The sequence below is a fragment of the Euprymna scolopes genome, chromosome 22, assembly GCF_053919585.1.
Source record: "Euprymna scolopes isolate OS-2025 chromosome 22, ASM5391958v1, whole genome shotgun sequence".
NCBI classification, from domain to species: domain Eukaryota; kingdom Metazoa; phylum Mollusca; class Cephalopoda; order Sepiida; family Sepiolidae; genus Euprymna; species Euprymna scolopes.
This window is the reverse complement of record NC_136503.1, coordinates 83,422,979-83,440,130: the sequence shown is the minus strand read 5'-3', so window position 1 is coordinate 83,440,130 and position 17,152 is coordinate 83,422,979. Positions and strand designations below refer to the sequence as shown.

At 31.6% G+C, this 17,152-nt stretch overlaps 1 protein-coding gene across 2 annotated transcripts in view; it reads left to right on the top strand.

Moving 5' to 3' along the window:
* Window positions 1–17,152, top strand: part of LOC145243518 (NAD(P) transhydrogenase, mitochondrial-like) — a 116,275-nt gene that overhangs the window by 96,875 nt on the left and 2,248 nt on the right. For both annotated transcript variants that reach the window (XM_080106485.1, XM_080106484.1), the window contains exons 9-15: window positions 1,891–2,121; window positions 3,911–4,090; window positions 4,536–4,643; window positions 7,207–7,452; window positions 10,048–10,236; window positions 11,568–11,719; window positions 15,250–15,514. In XM_080106485.1, coding sequence (XP_079962611.1) covers window positions 1,891–2,121; window positions 3,911–4,090; window positions 4,536–4,643; window positions 7,207–7,452; window positions 10,048–10,236; window positions 11,568–11,719; window positions 15,250–15,514 — 1,371 coding nt within the window. The remainder of the gene's footprint in view (window positions 1–1,890; window positions 2,122–3,910; window positions 4,091–4,535; window positions 4,644–7,206; window positions 7,453–10,047; window positions 10,237–11,567; window positions 11,720–15,249; window positions 15,515–17,152) is intronic.

Sequence of the window (17,152 nt, the reverse complement as noted above, 5' to 3'; positions counted from 1 at the left end):
AATTGCAAACTGTATTGAAAGAAATTCAGTTAGTAGCGTTCAAAACATTCCAAAGAAACCTGACCGGAGATAAGTTTCGAAGTCAATTTTTAAAAGCCATCCAACACGTCAGCAAATGAAATCAAACATTGAACCAATAATGACAATGAGGATACAGCCATCTTTGAGTTTTAGAAGTATTATTTATTTTGAGGTTAGGAACCAGTTGAGCTGACTAAATGTATGGCATAATCTTGTTAACACATTGGTTCTCATTAGATTGCCGAAGTTAAGCAATATTAAGCCTGATCAGTACCAGATGGGTGACCATTTGGGAATACTAGGCACTGTATATCTTGAGCTTGAGATCATTGCATTCTACATCAAGGCAGTCCACCCATGCTGATTGGCAGCTAAGTTTTTGCCATATATTAATATCAGCCATCCTCAGAAAAGACAAATACTAAAAATGTGAACTCCGCTACCAGTTGGCATGTAAGTTTTAAACTCTCTGTATATAATTGTTTAGTTGTATTTATGCACACACACAAAAGAAATACAGTGTGCATCAGACTTATAAGTCAGTTTACGACTTGAAAATTTACAAATACAAAAGGGACTAATCTATATCAGTAGTAAAATATAAAAAGGGGATCATTAGCTGTTTACCATGTAACTGTATCAGAAATTTAAAAATGGCTCACATGTGTATGGTGTAATCTAGAGATCCAATTCTCACAACTCTGCGCATTAAATTAGGCTGTATTTTGGCAGTAATGCACGGAGTGTTGTCTTCCAAGTTGTCTATTGTGTCTGGTTTATTAGCATAGACATGGGGTTATACATATCCCCAAAGAAAATAATCTAATGGGATTGAATTGCATGAAAGAGGTGGCCAGTTCACAGGTCCGTTTCATGAAATTATTTGTTCGTCAAATTTTTCTCTGTAAATTGATCATATCGCATGCTGTACGGCATGTGGCTCCATCCTGTTGAACCCAGATGATAAATTGCTAAACCAAGCTAAAGTAAAAATAACTGATAGTTGCTAAATCTACAATTAAAGAAAATAATTGTCAATTTAAAGTTTGCCATCTCTAAAAACTAAACAAACAAAAAAACTATAATCTTGTAAATGCTTTGAAACTGATGACTATCAGTAAAAAAAACTGCAGGTTTGGATTATTTTATTATTGGAAACTTTTGAGATTTGTAATTTGTGTATTTATTTGTTTATTTATTTGTTTATTTATTTGTTTATTTATTTGCGGATTGTTATTCTCATCTTCATAGTTGTTGCTTCACAACATTTTAGCTAACTATTTCTCTGGCCTTCTTTGGGTGGTTAACCGCGATTTGATAGGAATGCTGAGTCTCTTAACTGTATCCTCAGTAATTACTGCCTTCCATAGTTGTCTCCCTACGTTTTTGACCAACTAATCCTCTGGCCAACTTTGGGTAGGATTGAAACTGTTGTCTTCAGACAATGCTCACCTGGAACCATAGAGACTCAACACCTTTATCCACTGCGCCACAGGCCCCGAATCTTATAAATCCAAGTTTTGGGGGTTTTTTTTTAATCTGGTCTTCCATCATTGGGTCTATACCAAAGGATATATTATTATTTTATTATCGTTGTAAAGCAACAACTATGCAGATAAGAATAACAGTCTGCAAATAAATAAATATACAAATTGCTCATCACAAAGGTTTCTAATAATAAAATAATGTACCATTCGGTACGGACCCGATGATGGAAGACCAAATAAAAAAAAATCAAACATTTCTCAAATGTGACTTTGTGCTACATGCTACATGAATGTTAGAATCTAAATGATCTGACACAAAAAAAAAAGAAGCTTTATAAATTAATGTAAATAAAATTTAAATGAACATTTTTTTTTTCTTCAGGTTATCATACTGTGTGGGGTGTGACTCCAGCCCTTCACTCTCCGTTGATGTCTGTTACAAATGCTATTTCTGGTATCACGGCTGTCGGTGGGATGTTGCTCATGGGTGGAGGTTATATGCCATCAAACGCAGCACAGGCTTTGGCCACAACAGCAGCATTTATTTCCTGTATCAATATTGGCGGTGGGTTTTTAGTCACTCAGCGCATGTTGGACATGTTCAAACGACCAAGTAAGTAAAATTCAAATCCTATAAATTGGAAATTGGTAAATATCTACACAAATAGCAATTGTTTGAATCCTGCAGCAGATTTTGCAATTATATTATTTTTTAGTGTATGTGTATATTACATAAAATATTATCTACAGCTGAATCTAGTGAGATTCAAAACCAGAACCGCACTTCAGTCTGTGACCCCATATTATCCCCCCCCCCCCCCCCCCGAAGAAAAACTAACTGAAAAGTAACTGAAATTTAGAGAAAGATTAATATATTTTACAAATAGGAATTTGGCATCGATTTTTTCCAAACTTCAGTTACTTTGGGGTATTTGAAGGGGCTTATATAAGGGGGCATAATATTGAGACAACCTCATTCGATTTGCATTGAATTTAATCCATAATCTTGGACACTAATAAAACAAGACATCCTATATTTTCGTTTCTTTTAGGACCTCTTAAGCCTTCAAAATCATTTCATAAAATTTGATTTAGATTAAGTATTATAAGGTTTAGTATTATATTTTGATATAATCTTCATATATCTTATTCATGTTATAATAAGAATAACATATAATAAGAATAAGATATGTTATCTTATTATTCTTATATATGCTATCTTATTCATATGAAAGTAGACATGTTTGAACAATCAAGAACGTCAAGTTTTGAAAATATAAACTGGAAAAGATGATATGGCTGCATAGATGCAGTAATTTTTTTCAATTATGCATCAAACGTTAGTTATTTTGAATATGTCAATGTCTGTGTGTTATATTTGGCAAAAGTGCAGCATAATTAACATGCAAGAAACTAAACATAAGCAAAATGTACAACTTTTATCAAACGATCGTGAATTTTAACTTTTAAAAATTTTTGGAACTGTAAGTTTAGTAATTTCAAAACTTTTTAGTTACTTTGACTTGGCCGATTTTGATTGAAACTGGAGGAATGGTGGCTTATGGTTTCACTAACCCCAAGATTAGGTATTTGCCAGATAAAGAATTTTTGTTTTTTCTCAACTCTAAACCACACCGGGGGCTAGTGAAATCAAAACCCTACCCCCACCTTTTTTCTACCTTCTGATTAATGTTTACGTAGTCGTTTCCAGCTTTGTTATAATTGAAAATATAACAATGTTAATTGGTCTTTTTCTTAAGATTTTTTTCTAAAATAAAATACGTTAGATATGAAATATTTTATCTTTATATTACAAATACTCTGTTGAATCGAGATTCAAAATTCCAGCATTTTTTTTTTAATCATTTTTAATTGGTTGGGACACAAATGGGAAACTTATAAAGTTATCTGCAATAGTTTCTCTGGTGCCAGCAATTTGAAGTCAATTTTTTTTTTTTTTTTTTTTTTTTTTTAAACATTTTTTTGTGTAAAACCATTCCGAATACAAAAATTTTCAAATTAAGGATTAAAAAATGTATTTTATATTCAAACATATTTTATTAAACATAAAATCATTCTGAAAAAGAATCCTTTCAAAGTAAAGACTATTTTTTATACTATTTTTATATTATTTTTGTATAGAGTTTTAAAATTAAACTGGAATTTATGTAAGCATTAATCAGACTTCTGCTAAACAAAAAACAGAAGTTAAAGTGACATAAGTTTATTGAATTTAACCAAATATTCAAGTTTCTATAGTTTAGTAAAAGTTATTTTTTATATATTTTGCTTATTTTTGATTTCTCAATTCTAAATTGAATATGTTTTTAATCAAAAAATAAGTTTAAAGTGGCTGCGAGTTTACAAAATCAATTTTTTAAACAATTTTGCTTTCTTTTCAGCCGATCCTCCAGAGTACAACTATTTGTATGGAATTCCTGCTGCTGCTTTCCTCGGTGGTTATGGCTTGACCGCTGTTCATGGTGGCTATCCTGACATTCACCAGATGACCTACCTGGCTGCTGGACTCTGCTGTGTTGGAGCCCTCACTGGACTTTCGTCCCAACAAACATCCAGAGTCGGTAAGATTTCTCCAAACTTGTTTTGCCTTTTTGAGCGATCATATGAAACTAGACCCTACGTAATGCGTTTAACTCGGCTAAATATTTTAATCATTTGAAAAATTATTTTATTTAACGGGGTCAAAAAGAATTCAAATGAATCTCTTTTTTTCTAATCCTACCCCCCCCCCCCCAAAAAAAAACAAAACAAATTTTAACTTTATAGGTTAAAAATTAAAACCATTCAACAAAATAAAAAATCTTTTTTTCATCCCAATCCAGAATGCCTCTTTTTGGGAGCTGGATTTTCTTTATATTAAGGATTAACCTTGTGTGTAAATTTGGGGGCAAAATAAACAGATACAGAAAAGTAAATGTTGCATTTACTAAACTTTGTTCTGAAAAGTTTTCTTATGATTGATGTTAAGTTAATGTGATTTTTGTTATGTCCTCTCTATTTTTTCAGGTAATGTTCTTGGTATGATTGGTGTTTCTTCTGGTGTTGCTGCCACTCTTGGACTTTTGAAACCATCTCCTGAACTTTTCACTCAAATGGCAGTCACAATGGGATCAGGTGAGTTATTCTGCCCTCTTTATTTATTTATAGCTTATTTTTAATTTTATGTTCATTTTTTTTTTATTTATTTTTATTTTATTTTTGTATTTTATTTATATTTTTTATTTGTTTTGTTTTATTTAAATTTTTTAATATTTTTGTTTATTTTCATTTTATTTCACTTTTTATTTTACTTTTTTATTTATTTTTTATTTAGATTTATTGTATTTTTTTATAGGAATATGCTAGGTTATTTTTTCATAAATGCTGAGGCGATCATTTTAGTAAAATTATCTATGAGAATCATTCAAGCACTGTTAATGTACATCGTTTCAATCTGTACTTTTGTTGATGAAACACTTATTTTAATCTAAAGTGTCAGTTATATACAAGAATGCAGAAGCCATAAAACTTGTGCCATTGCATGCGTAATCTGCTTTATTTGCAACTTGGCACTAACAAAATCTGATGTTGATCTTTCAACAGTTTCAGCACGTGTGGCGGAGATAAACATTTTATCTCTCTTCACAAATTTTTATTTCCATCAGCCAATAAGATAACACCAAGCCAGTGCTATCAGCAGCAACCAATGAAGTTGCATGAAAACATGTCAATCACTTGTGGGTTTGTCGTTAGACTTGCTGTCAGACAAGATGGTGACTCACCACAATGACATCAACACATGAACAATTTTCTGATCCTGTTTCCAACAACAGTCAGCATCAGAAGCAGCTTTCTCTTGCTCGCTCTCATTTTCATCACCTTGTTCACACCAACTATATGATGAAGCATCAGCAGCAACATCATTGTCGTTTATTACAGCAACTCTGTTTCTATTTTATTTAGAAAATGACTTGCCTTTTGGCTAAAATCAACGCGTAATATCTGTTCTGATACTACACTTTTTTTTGTCTTCAGTCACTTAACGAAGGAATCTTTCTGGACTGGGACATTTTTTTTATCTTTATCCTAATCCAAAATGCACCTTTTGGGAGTTAGATTAAAAAAACTGACCGTGTGTTCTTCTGCTATTGCCATCATCGAGAAGGATTTTTACATGACAGAAAAAAAAAAACAGAAGTACTTTCCAATTTACATGGAGGCAGGGGTGTCAATGGAAAATAGTCTAAGCAATTAAATATCTAAATGGTGTTTCGGAATTTTTTAGATAAGGATTGATAATTTATATTATTTGGACTATTGTTCTCATCTTACAACAGTTTGACCCATGTAATCTCTGACTTTCTTCAGGTGCATCTTGTTAAATTCTGGAATCTGTATGGTATTTCAAATTGAACCCTTTTATTTGATCCATGGAAGTAGCTTGCTGTCGTTCCCGCAAGGAGGCGTGATACGACAAATAAAAGTGCTAAGTGATGATTGATGTCATGCGAGTTTTTTGGTGTTCGATCATCCATGCAGGCGAGATTAAGAATACAAATACAAGTTACTTAAAACTTTCACCTTATTATGGTTGATGGAACAAGCTGACCCCATGGGTTTGGTTTGAAATTCCATACAGATGTCATGTTCGACAAGATGCACCTGAAGAAGGTCAGAGGTTATATTGGCTGAAATGTTGTGAAAAATGACATCCAAGATGACAATAATGGTTCGTATAAACTAAATAATACTGATTAAAAAGATAATGAATAATATCATTCAACTGACAATCTATTTATCTTAATCACTCATATCCTCTAGTGGGTTTTAGCCTTGATAAGTAGTGCCTCCACTGCACCACTCTTAAATCCGCTTGAATCCAGTGGTTTGTGGAAGTTCATGACAACTGGAAATAATTTTGGGATGAGCCAAGAAAGACTTGAATTAATTTGGAGTTTTCCTTCTGAAACTAGTTGTACTACCAAGTCTTACCTTACTATTTAGTCTGTAGCTGCTTGGTATTACTGGATCAGGTTGTCTGAAGATATTGGTTTCCTGACCTAAAATGCACTAAACATTGATATTGTTTCTTTTCCTTTGCATAACTCAATCATGTTTTGCAAAGTCCAAAACAATTTTTCTCTACAAAACCAAATATCATGAATACATGTTTGAAGATATAAAAAAACTTAGCTCAAAAATGGTTGATATGCCTAAATCTAAACGCAGATTCCATGAACAAAGCTTCTTTTCTAGAACTGCCCACCTGTGGAACACTGTTCCACTGGCCTGCTTTCTAGCCGATTACAATATCGTAGCCTTCAAGTCCAATGTAAACCAGTTCTTGTTAAAACGCCCCCTTAAATAATCAAATTCTACCCAACTTACACCATTAATGATTACTACACTACCCCCTTACATTCAGTAACCCTTATCCTCAAGTGGCTTTTTGGCCTTAATAAGTGGTGACTCCCAAGTAAAAAAAAAAATTGCCATAAAACAACCATCCAACCAATCCCCCCAAATGTGATGAAAGTGGTGCGGTAATCTGACAGAATTTAAAAGTGTTAGACCTTGGTTTAAATCTGCAAATAATTCAAAATTCTTTTTAAAAAAAAAACACTTTTTATGTGACTCTCCATTGTTCATTTAAATAAAATTTTCTCACAAAAAATTGTGTCTATTTTTTTTTTTTTAGGAGGTCTGATCGGTTCCGTTCTTGCAAAACGTCTCGAGGTAACGGATCTTCCTCAAATGGTGGCTCTTTTCCACAGTTTGGTCGGAGCTGCTGCTGTTCTGACCTGTTTCTCCAATCATATGGTTGAGCAGCCTCACTTCGCCACAGACCCCGCAGCTTCAATCATCAAGACTTCCCTTTTCCTTGGAACTTACATCGGCGGCGTCACCTTTACAGGGTCGTTAGTGGCGTTCGGCAAACTCCAAGGTAAATCTTTTTTTCTTCCCTTTTATAAATTGTAAATCAAGAAAAATAAAAATAAAAAGGTTTTATATTAATACTAGCGGGGTTACCCGGCGTTGCCCGGGTGTTTGGAGGTGTGGGGAGGGGGTAAGCGAAAAAAAAAAATGTGTTAAAACTTAAAAATCAGAAAAACCAAAACAAAACAGCAAACGTGATGGAAAAAAAAAAAGAACAAAAAAGAATAGTTTTAACATTGTTCGCTTCCATCACGTTCAATGTATTTTTATTTTTAAGTTTTTTATTTTTATTTTTAAGACGTTTTTACATTGTTTATTTAAACAGGGTTATTACACTGCGAGAACACACATTGTTTCAATTTAGCTTCACTTTATACTAAAAAGCCGAACAAACACAGGGAAATAGCGCAAATTTGATAAAAGTTGATCAAAATAAATCTAGACAGGACGTCCCTTTGCAAATCGTAGATATTATTATCTTGGTAGTATATAAACAGTTCTAAGACATAGTAACCTCTGGAGAACCCTGGCGTGAAAAGCTTTTGCAGGATATACAAAAAATGTGCACACACATTTTGTCTTATATATATATATATATATATATATATATATATAGACTAGCAGTATTTGCCAATGAAATCTTCCTTTTTGAACATTTCCATCTCCAACCATCAATTGATTGTGAATAAAGGTTCAGTGTGCTTGGTAAATTACAGATTTCAAACCTTCAAGAATTGGCTATTAATTGATGCTTGGCAATCTATTGAATCATTTTGAACTTGTCAGGCAGCTACATGACAAGTTAGAATATTGTTATTTCTTCAGTCTGCATGGTCATTGTCATAAATATCATTTACAAGAATTATTGGATGCATTTTAAGAACCCTGCAATCGTTTTCTTTCTAGGACACTGTGTCTACACATTACCATTACCTCTAGTGACGTAGGATGGAATGGAAAGAAATTATCAATTGTGTTTTTGATTCTTTGAAAATTTAAACCCTTATTGTAACTTTTTGAAACTGTTAACATATCGATTTCTATTTCACACAAACACATTCTTTTTATATATACATATATATATATATAAAGAGAGAGAGAGAGAGCTTCTACACTATTGGGACAAAATTTCGGAAATCATGATACTGAATTTCACATGAAAACAATAGTATCTATGTATTCCTCGTATTTTTAAGATGATCATATCCAAAATTACGAAAATCGATAAGGTAGAAAATTATTTATCAAAGAAAATAAAAAATAGAATTTCATGAAAATGATCATAAGGCACAGAGGAGTTCAAAAGGTAGATAATTTTCCATTTTGATTTAAACAAGATGGCAGCAATTTTTTACCTGCTAACATGATTAAAGTTGTTTTGTTAAAACGCCCCCTTAAATAATCAAATTCTACCCAACTTACACCAATGCTGATTACTACACTATTCAGTTATATTCAGGTAATTTCGACTGCTTTGGAAGCTACCATTGTAACTTATTAGAATTGACAAAAAAATCAGTTGAAACCAGTGTTTTTTTTTTATCTGAAAACTCCATTTATTGACTACAAAATCTTGTCCCAATTCTGTAGATGCGCCATATATATATATATATATATATATATATATATATATATAAAAGACAACAGCTGGTATGATCCCTTTGGTAAAATCATGTTCTGCAAAAATTACAATTTTCCTACACAAAAAAAGACAGCAAATCAAACACTATGAATAAATTATTTAAAGAACTTGAAGCATAGAAACTTTTCTCAAATTGCTGGATTTGACATTAAATGACCTGAAAAGGATTGATATGCTGTAAAACAAAAACGACCAAACAGTTGGTATGAAGAGAAGGCAAGAGAAATGAATGCTGAAACTGAAAATGTTAAAAATCAAAAAAAAAAAAAAACTACTTTGCCCAGTTGTAAAATATGCTTAAATATGGTACTTTAATTTGTCCAGACTTCGTATATATTATTATAGAGTCGTGACTTAAAAAAAAAAAAAAGTATTTGGGTGCCATCAGTTAGAATCAAAACCAAATACAAAACTAGCATTTAAAGCTGGTAACGTTACCACTATACCAACGTGACACGCATCTGAACTGATTAAAAATAAACTAAGATGAATGAAATGTATAACGATTTTTTTCAAGTTTGATCCCTTTTTGATTCCTTGGAAACTATTTTAACTAGCTAAAGTCCCATAAAAGAATGATCTATAAAAAATCCAATTATTCGAGGCCCCTAGTGCCGTTCTGCAACTTTTAGTTACGAAAGAGATAGTTTGAAAATATGGAAACAGACAGACAAACATATATAGATTTTTCACTTTCAACAGTACTTAAATTTGCATAATCACCCTCCCTTCATAATGAAATAGTTTTAGATTCACATGCAACTGTTTCCTTACAGCGTGCACATGTTAATCGTAGCCTCTCTGCACTGTTACCACATGTACTCTTGCCAAAATCTTCATTGACAAATGTTTTCGATTGATTCACAATCCACCTGATAATTGTTAAAGTTAAATTTGATATTTCAAAAATGTCTTTAAACTGAAATTTTTTGTAATATAATTTTCTTTTTTCTTGTCTAGGTCTGTTGAATTCTGCCCCTGTGATGTTACCAGCTCGTCATGCATTGAATGCTAGTCTTTTGGCCACCAATGTTGGCGCCATGGGTTACTACATGATGACGGACAGCCCTACTGCTTCCCTCGCCATGCTGGGTACAACTGCCACCCTCTCCAGTGTTATGGGACTTACTCTTACAGTTGCTATCGGAGGTTTGTACATCATCCCCCCCCTCCCACCACCACACACACGCAATTTTTTTTTTTTTTAATTTGTAAAAAAAAAAATTTTTAAGTCTTTTTAATCTTTGTTATTTCGCTTGCTGCGACTAGATCAGGCCGTCTAAAGATACTTACTGACCTAAAATGCATCAACCCTTGATGTTATTGTTGTTTTCCTTTCGTTTTGCAAAATTTAATCGTAATCTGCAAAGTCAAAAACAATTTTCCTCTAAAAAAAACAACCAAATGTCATGAATAAATATTTGACAATATAAAGAACTTGAAACAAAACTTTTTTTTAGTTTACAAAGGAGTCACCACTTATCGGAGGCCACTCGAGTATAAGGGTTAATGGGTATACATAAGTTGTAGAAATTTTGTAAATTGGATTACTTAGGAGGGGATGCTTCATCAAGAATTTGTTTACGTTGAACTTGAAGACAATTAAATTGTAGTCAGCTGGAAAGCAGGCAAACAGAAGAGAGTTCCACAGGTGTGCAGTTTTAAGAAAGAAGTTTTGTTCATGGAATTTACGTTTAGATTTAGGCACAGATAAAGAGTGTGGGAAATTATTGATAGTGGTTTTGGCTAGACGAGTGTTTTTCGTGAAAGTTTGACGAAGGGAGGACCATTTTTTTTCAAAATTACTGGATTCAGCATTAAATAACTAAAAAAAAAACAGACAGTTGATATGCCATTAAACAAGATAATCAAACAAAACTCCATCCAAAAAAAAAACAGAAAGGAAATGTTTCATTATAAAAATAGTTGAGGATTTTTTCCTCAATTGATTTCGAGCTGGAGTGGAGTTTTCCCTAGAACAATTGACATGGTTTTGTTAATCTTTATATAATATTTACTTATATACAAATAAATACACAGAATGACCAGAATTCCTCATAGATTAAAAAACACAAATAAAGAAAAATCTGTATGATGTGCGTACCTGTAATGAAATATGATTTTTGGAATATGATATTTTTGCTTCATCACGTGTACATACATCATAGTTTTCTTTATTTAATTCTGGACAAGAACACATTGGTCTTTATTATTGAGGGGAAACTCCTTCATGTTTACTTTTGGAATAAAGTTGGTTTTCTTCCTAGACTTTATGCAAATTTGTGTTTTTTTTAAACAACACCTGGAGGAGGGGGGTTACTCTAATATAAATACTTTTAGATTTTATTAATTTTAAAAATTGTCCTTTTGCTAATTATTTTTGAATCTGAAATATTTTGTGATTTAAGAATTCGTTCAGTTGATTGCTAAATTAAGTTTTTCCAATTATCACTAATTTTTTTTTTTTCCTGCACTTTCAGGAGCTGACATGCCGGTTGTGATCACAGTGTTAAACAGTTATTCTGGTTGGGCCCTTTGCGCCGAAGGTTTCATGATGAACAATAATTTGATGACAATTGTTGGATCCTTGATTGGTTCCTCTGGTGCCATTCTCTCGTATATTATGTGCAAAGTAAGTAGAAACGGTTAACACGTTCCTTACTCCATGTTTTTACACCCATTCCTTTTTGATGTGTAGTAATAGTTTTAAAATCTTTTTGATGTGTAGTAATAGTTTTAAAATCTTTTTGATGTGTAATAATTGTTTTAAAATCTTTTTGATGTGTAATAATTGTTTTAAAATCTTTTTGATGTGTAATAATTGTTTTAAAATCTTTTTTGACGTGTAGTAATAGTTTTAAAATCTTTTTGACGTGTAGTAATAGTTTTAAAATCTTTTTGACGTGTAGTAATAGTTTTAAAATCTTTTTGACGTGTAGTAATAGTTTTAAAATCTTTTTGACGTGTAGTAATTGTTTTAAAATCTTTTCATTTTAAAGTTACAACAACATTATCAAACTGATTCTTTGTAATGATTGTAAAAAAAAAAAATAATAAATTGGTAACACAACTCAATATTTTGTCAGATTTTCACTTTTAAAAAAAAATAATTACCTGACTTTAAAGGCCTGGAAGTTGTTTTCTACTACCTCCATCCATAATGTGGATATCAAAATTGAAGAAGTGAATAATTCAGACACAATAAAATTTAAACAAAAATAAAATTTCCCACTTTTGTTTTTAAAACGATGTAGATCAATTCTTAAACAAACCTTAACAAGTTTTTAATTTTTTTATATAACAGGAAGAGCCAACATTGCTTGGAATTGAATCAAATTCACTACATACTTTTTTACTATGCTCATAAGACAACCTTTATTTTCTTTGTTTTTGCTGCCCCTTCTCCCATTTCACCACCTAATATAATCAGAAGCTGACATTTTGCAAAAGTTTCTGAATGAGTGTCTTATACATATGGTTTAAATTTTATTAGAATTGGATTTATGGATTTGAATTTTTAAGAGGGTTCTGTTCTCATAGTCACTTAGAGGTGGTTGGGGTATTTAGATATTTGGCACATAAAGTAAGGATTTGACACTACTTCCATTGTCTTTCCCATAAAATTATTTAAATTTCATAAAAATAGGATATATTTGGAGTTTTAAAGGGATTATGCTTTTATGGTCCACTTTGAGATCTGGGAATACTTCCATTGTTTTCTTTGGTAAATTCTACATGAGAATACACTTAAATTTTATGTTGATTTTCTAAGTTTTCTTTTTAAAAAGACACAAATGTCACACAGACATTGAGTTTTTATATATATATATATATATATATATATATATATATATATATATATATATATATGTATACATACAGTGATCAAGAAGTCACTTTAATAGATTCTTTATTTTTGATCGTACCTGAATGGAATTTTATGATGAACACAATGGAGATTTGTTTTCAAAAAAAGAACAAAATTGAAGAAGAAAAAAAAAATGTGGCAATCTTAATTGGCCTTGACTAGTCCCGAGTTTTCTTTCAGGGATTATCTCTAAAGAAAAACTTGACATCAACAAACTTGAAACTACATTAGAATACAGAAGAACATTAGGAACAATTGCAAACAATTAAATTGTAATTAAGTTCTTCTGCAATCCATCATAGATAATGGAAAAAGCAAATTTGTGAAGCTGAAAATGGAAACAATTTAAAAGATGTTATTTTTTATAAATTCTTTTTTTTTTACAAATAAATCTCAATTGTCTTCATATGTTAAAATTCCATTAAAGTAGCATAAAAAAAAAAAAAATTTATTCAAGTTAAAAATCCCCCAGTAATTTCTTGCCCACCTTTTAGACATAATTTCTAACATTGGTAACTTTACAAGATTAATTTTGTCATTTTTATTCAAAGTTTTGTTTTTTCCCTAGAGATGAGATAAGTAATTTTATTAATCTTACTATTTATATAATAGTAGTACTAGGTTGGAATATTTATTTAGTAAAAAAATTCTGGATGCATATATATATATATATATATATATATATATATATATATATATATATATATGGTAGCTTCCTTCAGTCTTGTCAGATTATAGATACCCATTTTAAGGGTGCCTGCATCTGAAATTTTTGTGGCAAGAGTTACACAATCTCCAACCACACCTCCTGAGTTGGTGTTAAACACAAATGGCAAGTAGAGGTTCAGGACGACTAGAAACGATGCAAAATAAGCAGGGAGCATATACAGCGCCTATAATTCCCAAAAGTCACCCATCTTGTACTAGCTAGGCTCAACATTGCTTAACTTCGGTAATCTGACAAGAACCAGTGTGTCAATGCATAACTGCATAATCGCATATATATATATATAGTATTCCCGGATACGGGTGCCTTAGTATCCAGTTTTTTCAGGTTAAGATGTGGAATACAATGTTTCTTCGGCCTGCTAGTTACAGTATTTGCCCTGCTTTACGGTATTATTTATAATGTTATTTGATTATATACATGTGCATTATATACTGTACTGTATTTTGTTACTAATTTTTATTGCCATATCCCAGGATTCTCCTGGGGTTTTATTGTGTGTGTGTGTGTGTTTTTCTATAAAAACCCAGACTAATTATCTCCTCAGGTCATACATTCAGTTTAAAATCTTAGTTTTCTAGGAGTAATCATTTCCAATCAAATATTTGTCACAGTAGCAACTAATGTTTCAGCTGTGGGTATGATCTTAAGACATCCAGTGGTGAGGCCCTGTTTGGGGTCTGGGGGAAATGTGGACATTCATTTCAAATGTGCCTCTATCTTACCAAAGAACCTACTGTTGATTTTATATGCCAGGCCTTTCTGCTTGTGCGATGATAAAACTTCTCAAATGCACTTGTGATAAGCTGTATAAAGGTGTTAACTTTGGTCAAAATTTCTTTAATCAGATTTGTTTTATTATTAATTTTCAATACTTATTGGGGGGCATTCCTGTACAAATTCTGTCTAAGAACTCTCCCAGACATAAAATATATTTGTGTAAAATGTCAAAACTCGACCATTTTGGAATCCATAGGAAATGAACTTGCATGCACACAAAATGCCTTTTATATATAAGTAGAGATGATCAGAAATAATTTATCGATCCACTTATATTTTTTTCCAATTCAATCACATTTGTTTGGTAGGGAAAACAAAGCTGAAAATTTGACATAAATTTGAATTTAAAAGCAAACCTAAATTGAAAGTTGTTGAATGAGTTACTATGAACTGAGCTATTTTTAATGGTGATTCACTTTTTGTATTTAAAGAGGAAAATATTTTCAACTTGAGCATGACAGACAGACATGCCTCTTATAGAAACTTCTTCATGAATTGTTAATGGGGTTCTTGTCCAGAATTCTTCCCATATTGAAAAATATTGTATGATGTATGGATCCATGAAGAAACGAAAATATCATATTCCAAAAACCACGTAATTTGATCAATTAGTTTTATTTTTGTAAAGAAAATAATTTTTAAGCGATTAATGGAAATTCACATGCATTACAACAAAAAATCTTGCAAGTTTGTAATTATTGTCCAGTTATCTCCCTTTGTTTCTTGAGATTGTTTTCAAAAATAGTGAAATCTTTCACATCTAATTTTTATTTTATTTTTGTTTTAGGCGATGAACCGCTCTTTACCAAATGTCATTCTTGGTGGTTATGGCACATCCAGTACTGGTGGTGGAAAACCAATGACCATCACCGGAACACATACAGAGATCGATGTCGACGGCACGTCTGAATTAATTGCTAATGCAAAGAACATCATCATTGTACCCGGATACGGGTTGTGTGTGGCAAAGGCTCAATATCCAATTGCAGAAATGGTGGATTTGCTGAAGAAGAAAGGAAAGAATGTCCGATTTGGAATCCATCCAGTTGCAGGTACGCAAATGCGTTTTTTTTTCCCCCCTCTTTCCCTTTTGATTTATGTTAAATAAAACATTATTTTTACTTCCACTTGGTGTATATTGAGAAAAAGTTCCTTTTGATTAATAGTTATGTAAATTTCAGTTTCATTTTTAAATTTTTTATAAAAAATATAGTCTTTACTTTAACATGATTCTTTTTCAGAATGATTTCATTTTTAATGAAAAATGCCATCTTTTTAGTTTTTATTTGAATTTTTTTTTTTTTTTTTTTTTTTTCAAAATGGTTTTATAAAATAAAAAATATTCTGAAAGTTTACAGAAAAACTTCACTTTTAAATACATTTTTGTTTTATGTCTTGTAAAATAAAAAGCACAATTTTTAGTTGTTACATTGAAATATTTTGAAGTTTACAATGAAAACAATTTTTAATTAAAAAGTATGCTTTTATTACAAGATACTAAACAAACATTTGAAAGTAAAGACTTTTGCAAACATTTAAAAATATATTTTCAAATTAAAAATTCTTTATGTAGCGTTTAAAAATTAAATTCTAATTATCTAAGTAGTAATCAGCAGGAATTTTTTCTCAAAATACACTTTTGCTAAACTGGAAACAAGTCGAAAAGAAAGTTTTATTTAACACTAGCGGCTGCACCACGTCTGTACACAACGCCAAGTCAAAGACAAAATCAAGTACACTCAACATCGTCTTACAATCAACGTTTACCCTGTGAACTCGGAGTATGGAAAATTCCCATATGCACAAAACAAAATCATTGAAAAAATAACAAAAATACCCTGTGAACTAAGGGTAAGGATAATGAGTAAACATTGGATAAAATGATGGTTAGAATTATTACAAACTTGCCAGGATTCGAACCTGGAATCTTCTGATCCGTAGTCAGACGCGCTATCCATTGCTTATAAATGGAACTAGTGCAGTATGGACAAAATCAATATCAAATACGACTGCCCAACGAGGCTTCAATATATACATTCGAGCTGCAGGCCATCAAAATAGCTCTCAAACACATCAAAGACATCAGCGAACAAAAATTCATAATATATACAGACTCCCTATCCTGTATCATGGCCCTTGAAGAAAAATCTAAACACCCTTTTATCACAGAAATTATACAAGAATACAACGAAATAACCGAAAAAAACAATTAAAAAAATTATAATAGCCTGGATACCAAGCCATGTCGGTATCCCAGGAAATGAAAAGGCAGACAAACTGGCTAAAGAAGCCAGAAACCACCAAATGAAAAAAATTAAAATACCACACACAGACCTAAAAAGAAAACTCAACGAACATATAGAAATGCACTGCAAACAAAATGCACGAACACCAATCAATAATTAAAAACAAAACATTTTTAAGGGAAGAAGAGAAGAAATTGTACTAAACCGAATACGAATTGGACAAAAATAATTAACTCATTCCTACCTAATCAAAGTGGAGGAAACACCAAATTGCACACTCTGCAACCAACAACTAACAATTAAACATCTACTGACAGAATGTAGAAAACACAAACACACTCGGAAGAAATATTTTAAAACAACAAACATTAGAAAAGTGTGCCAAGAAGTGGAACCCCAACAAATCATAAACTATTTAAAAGAAACAAACGTATTCAAACTCCT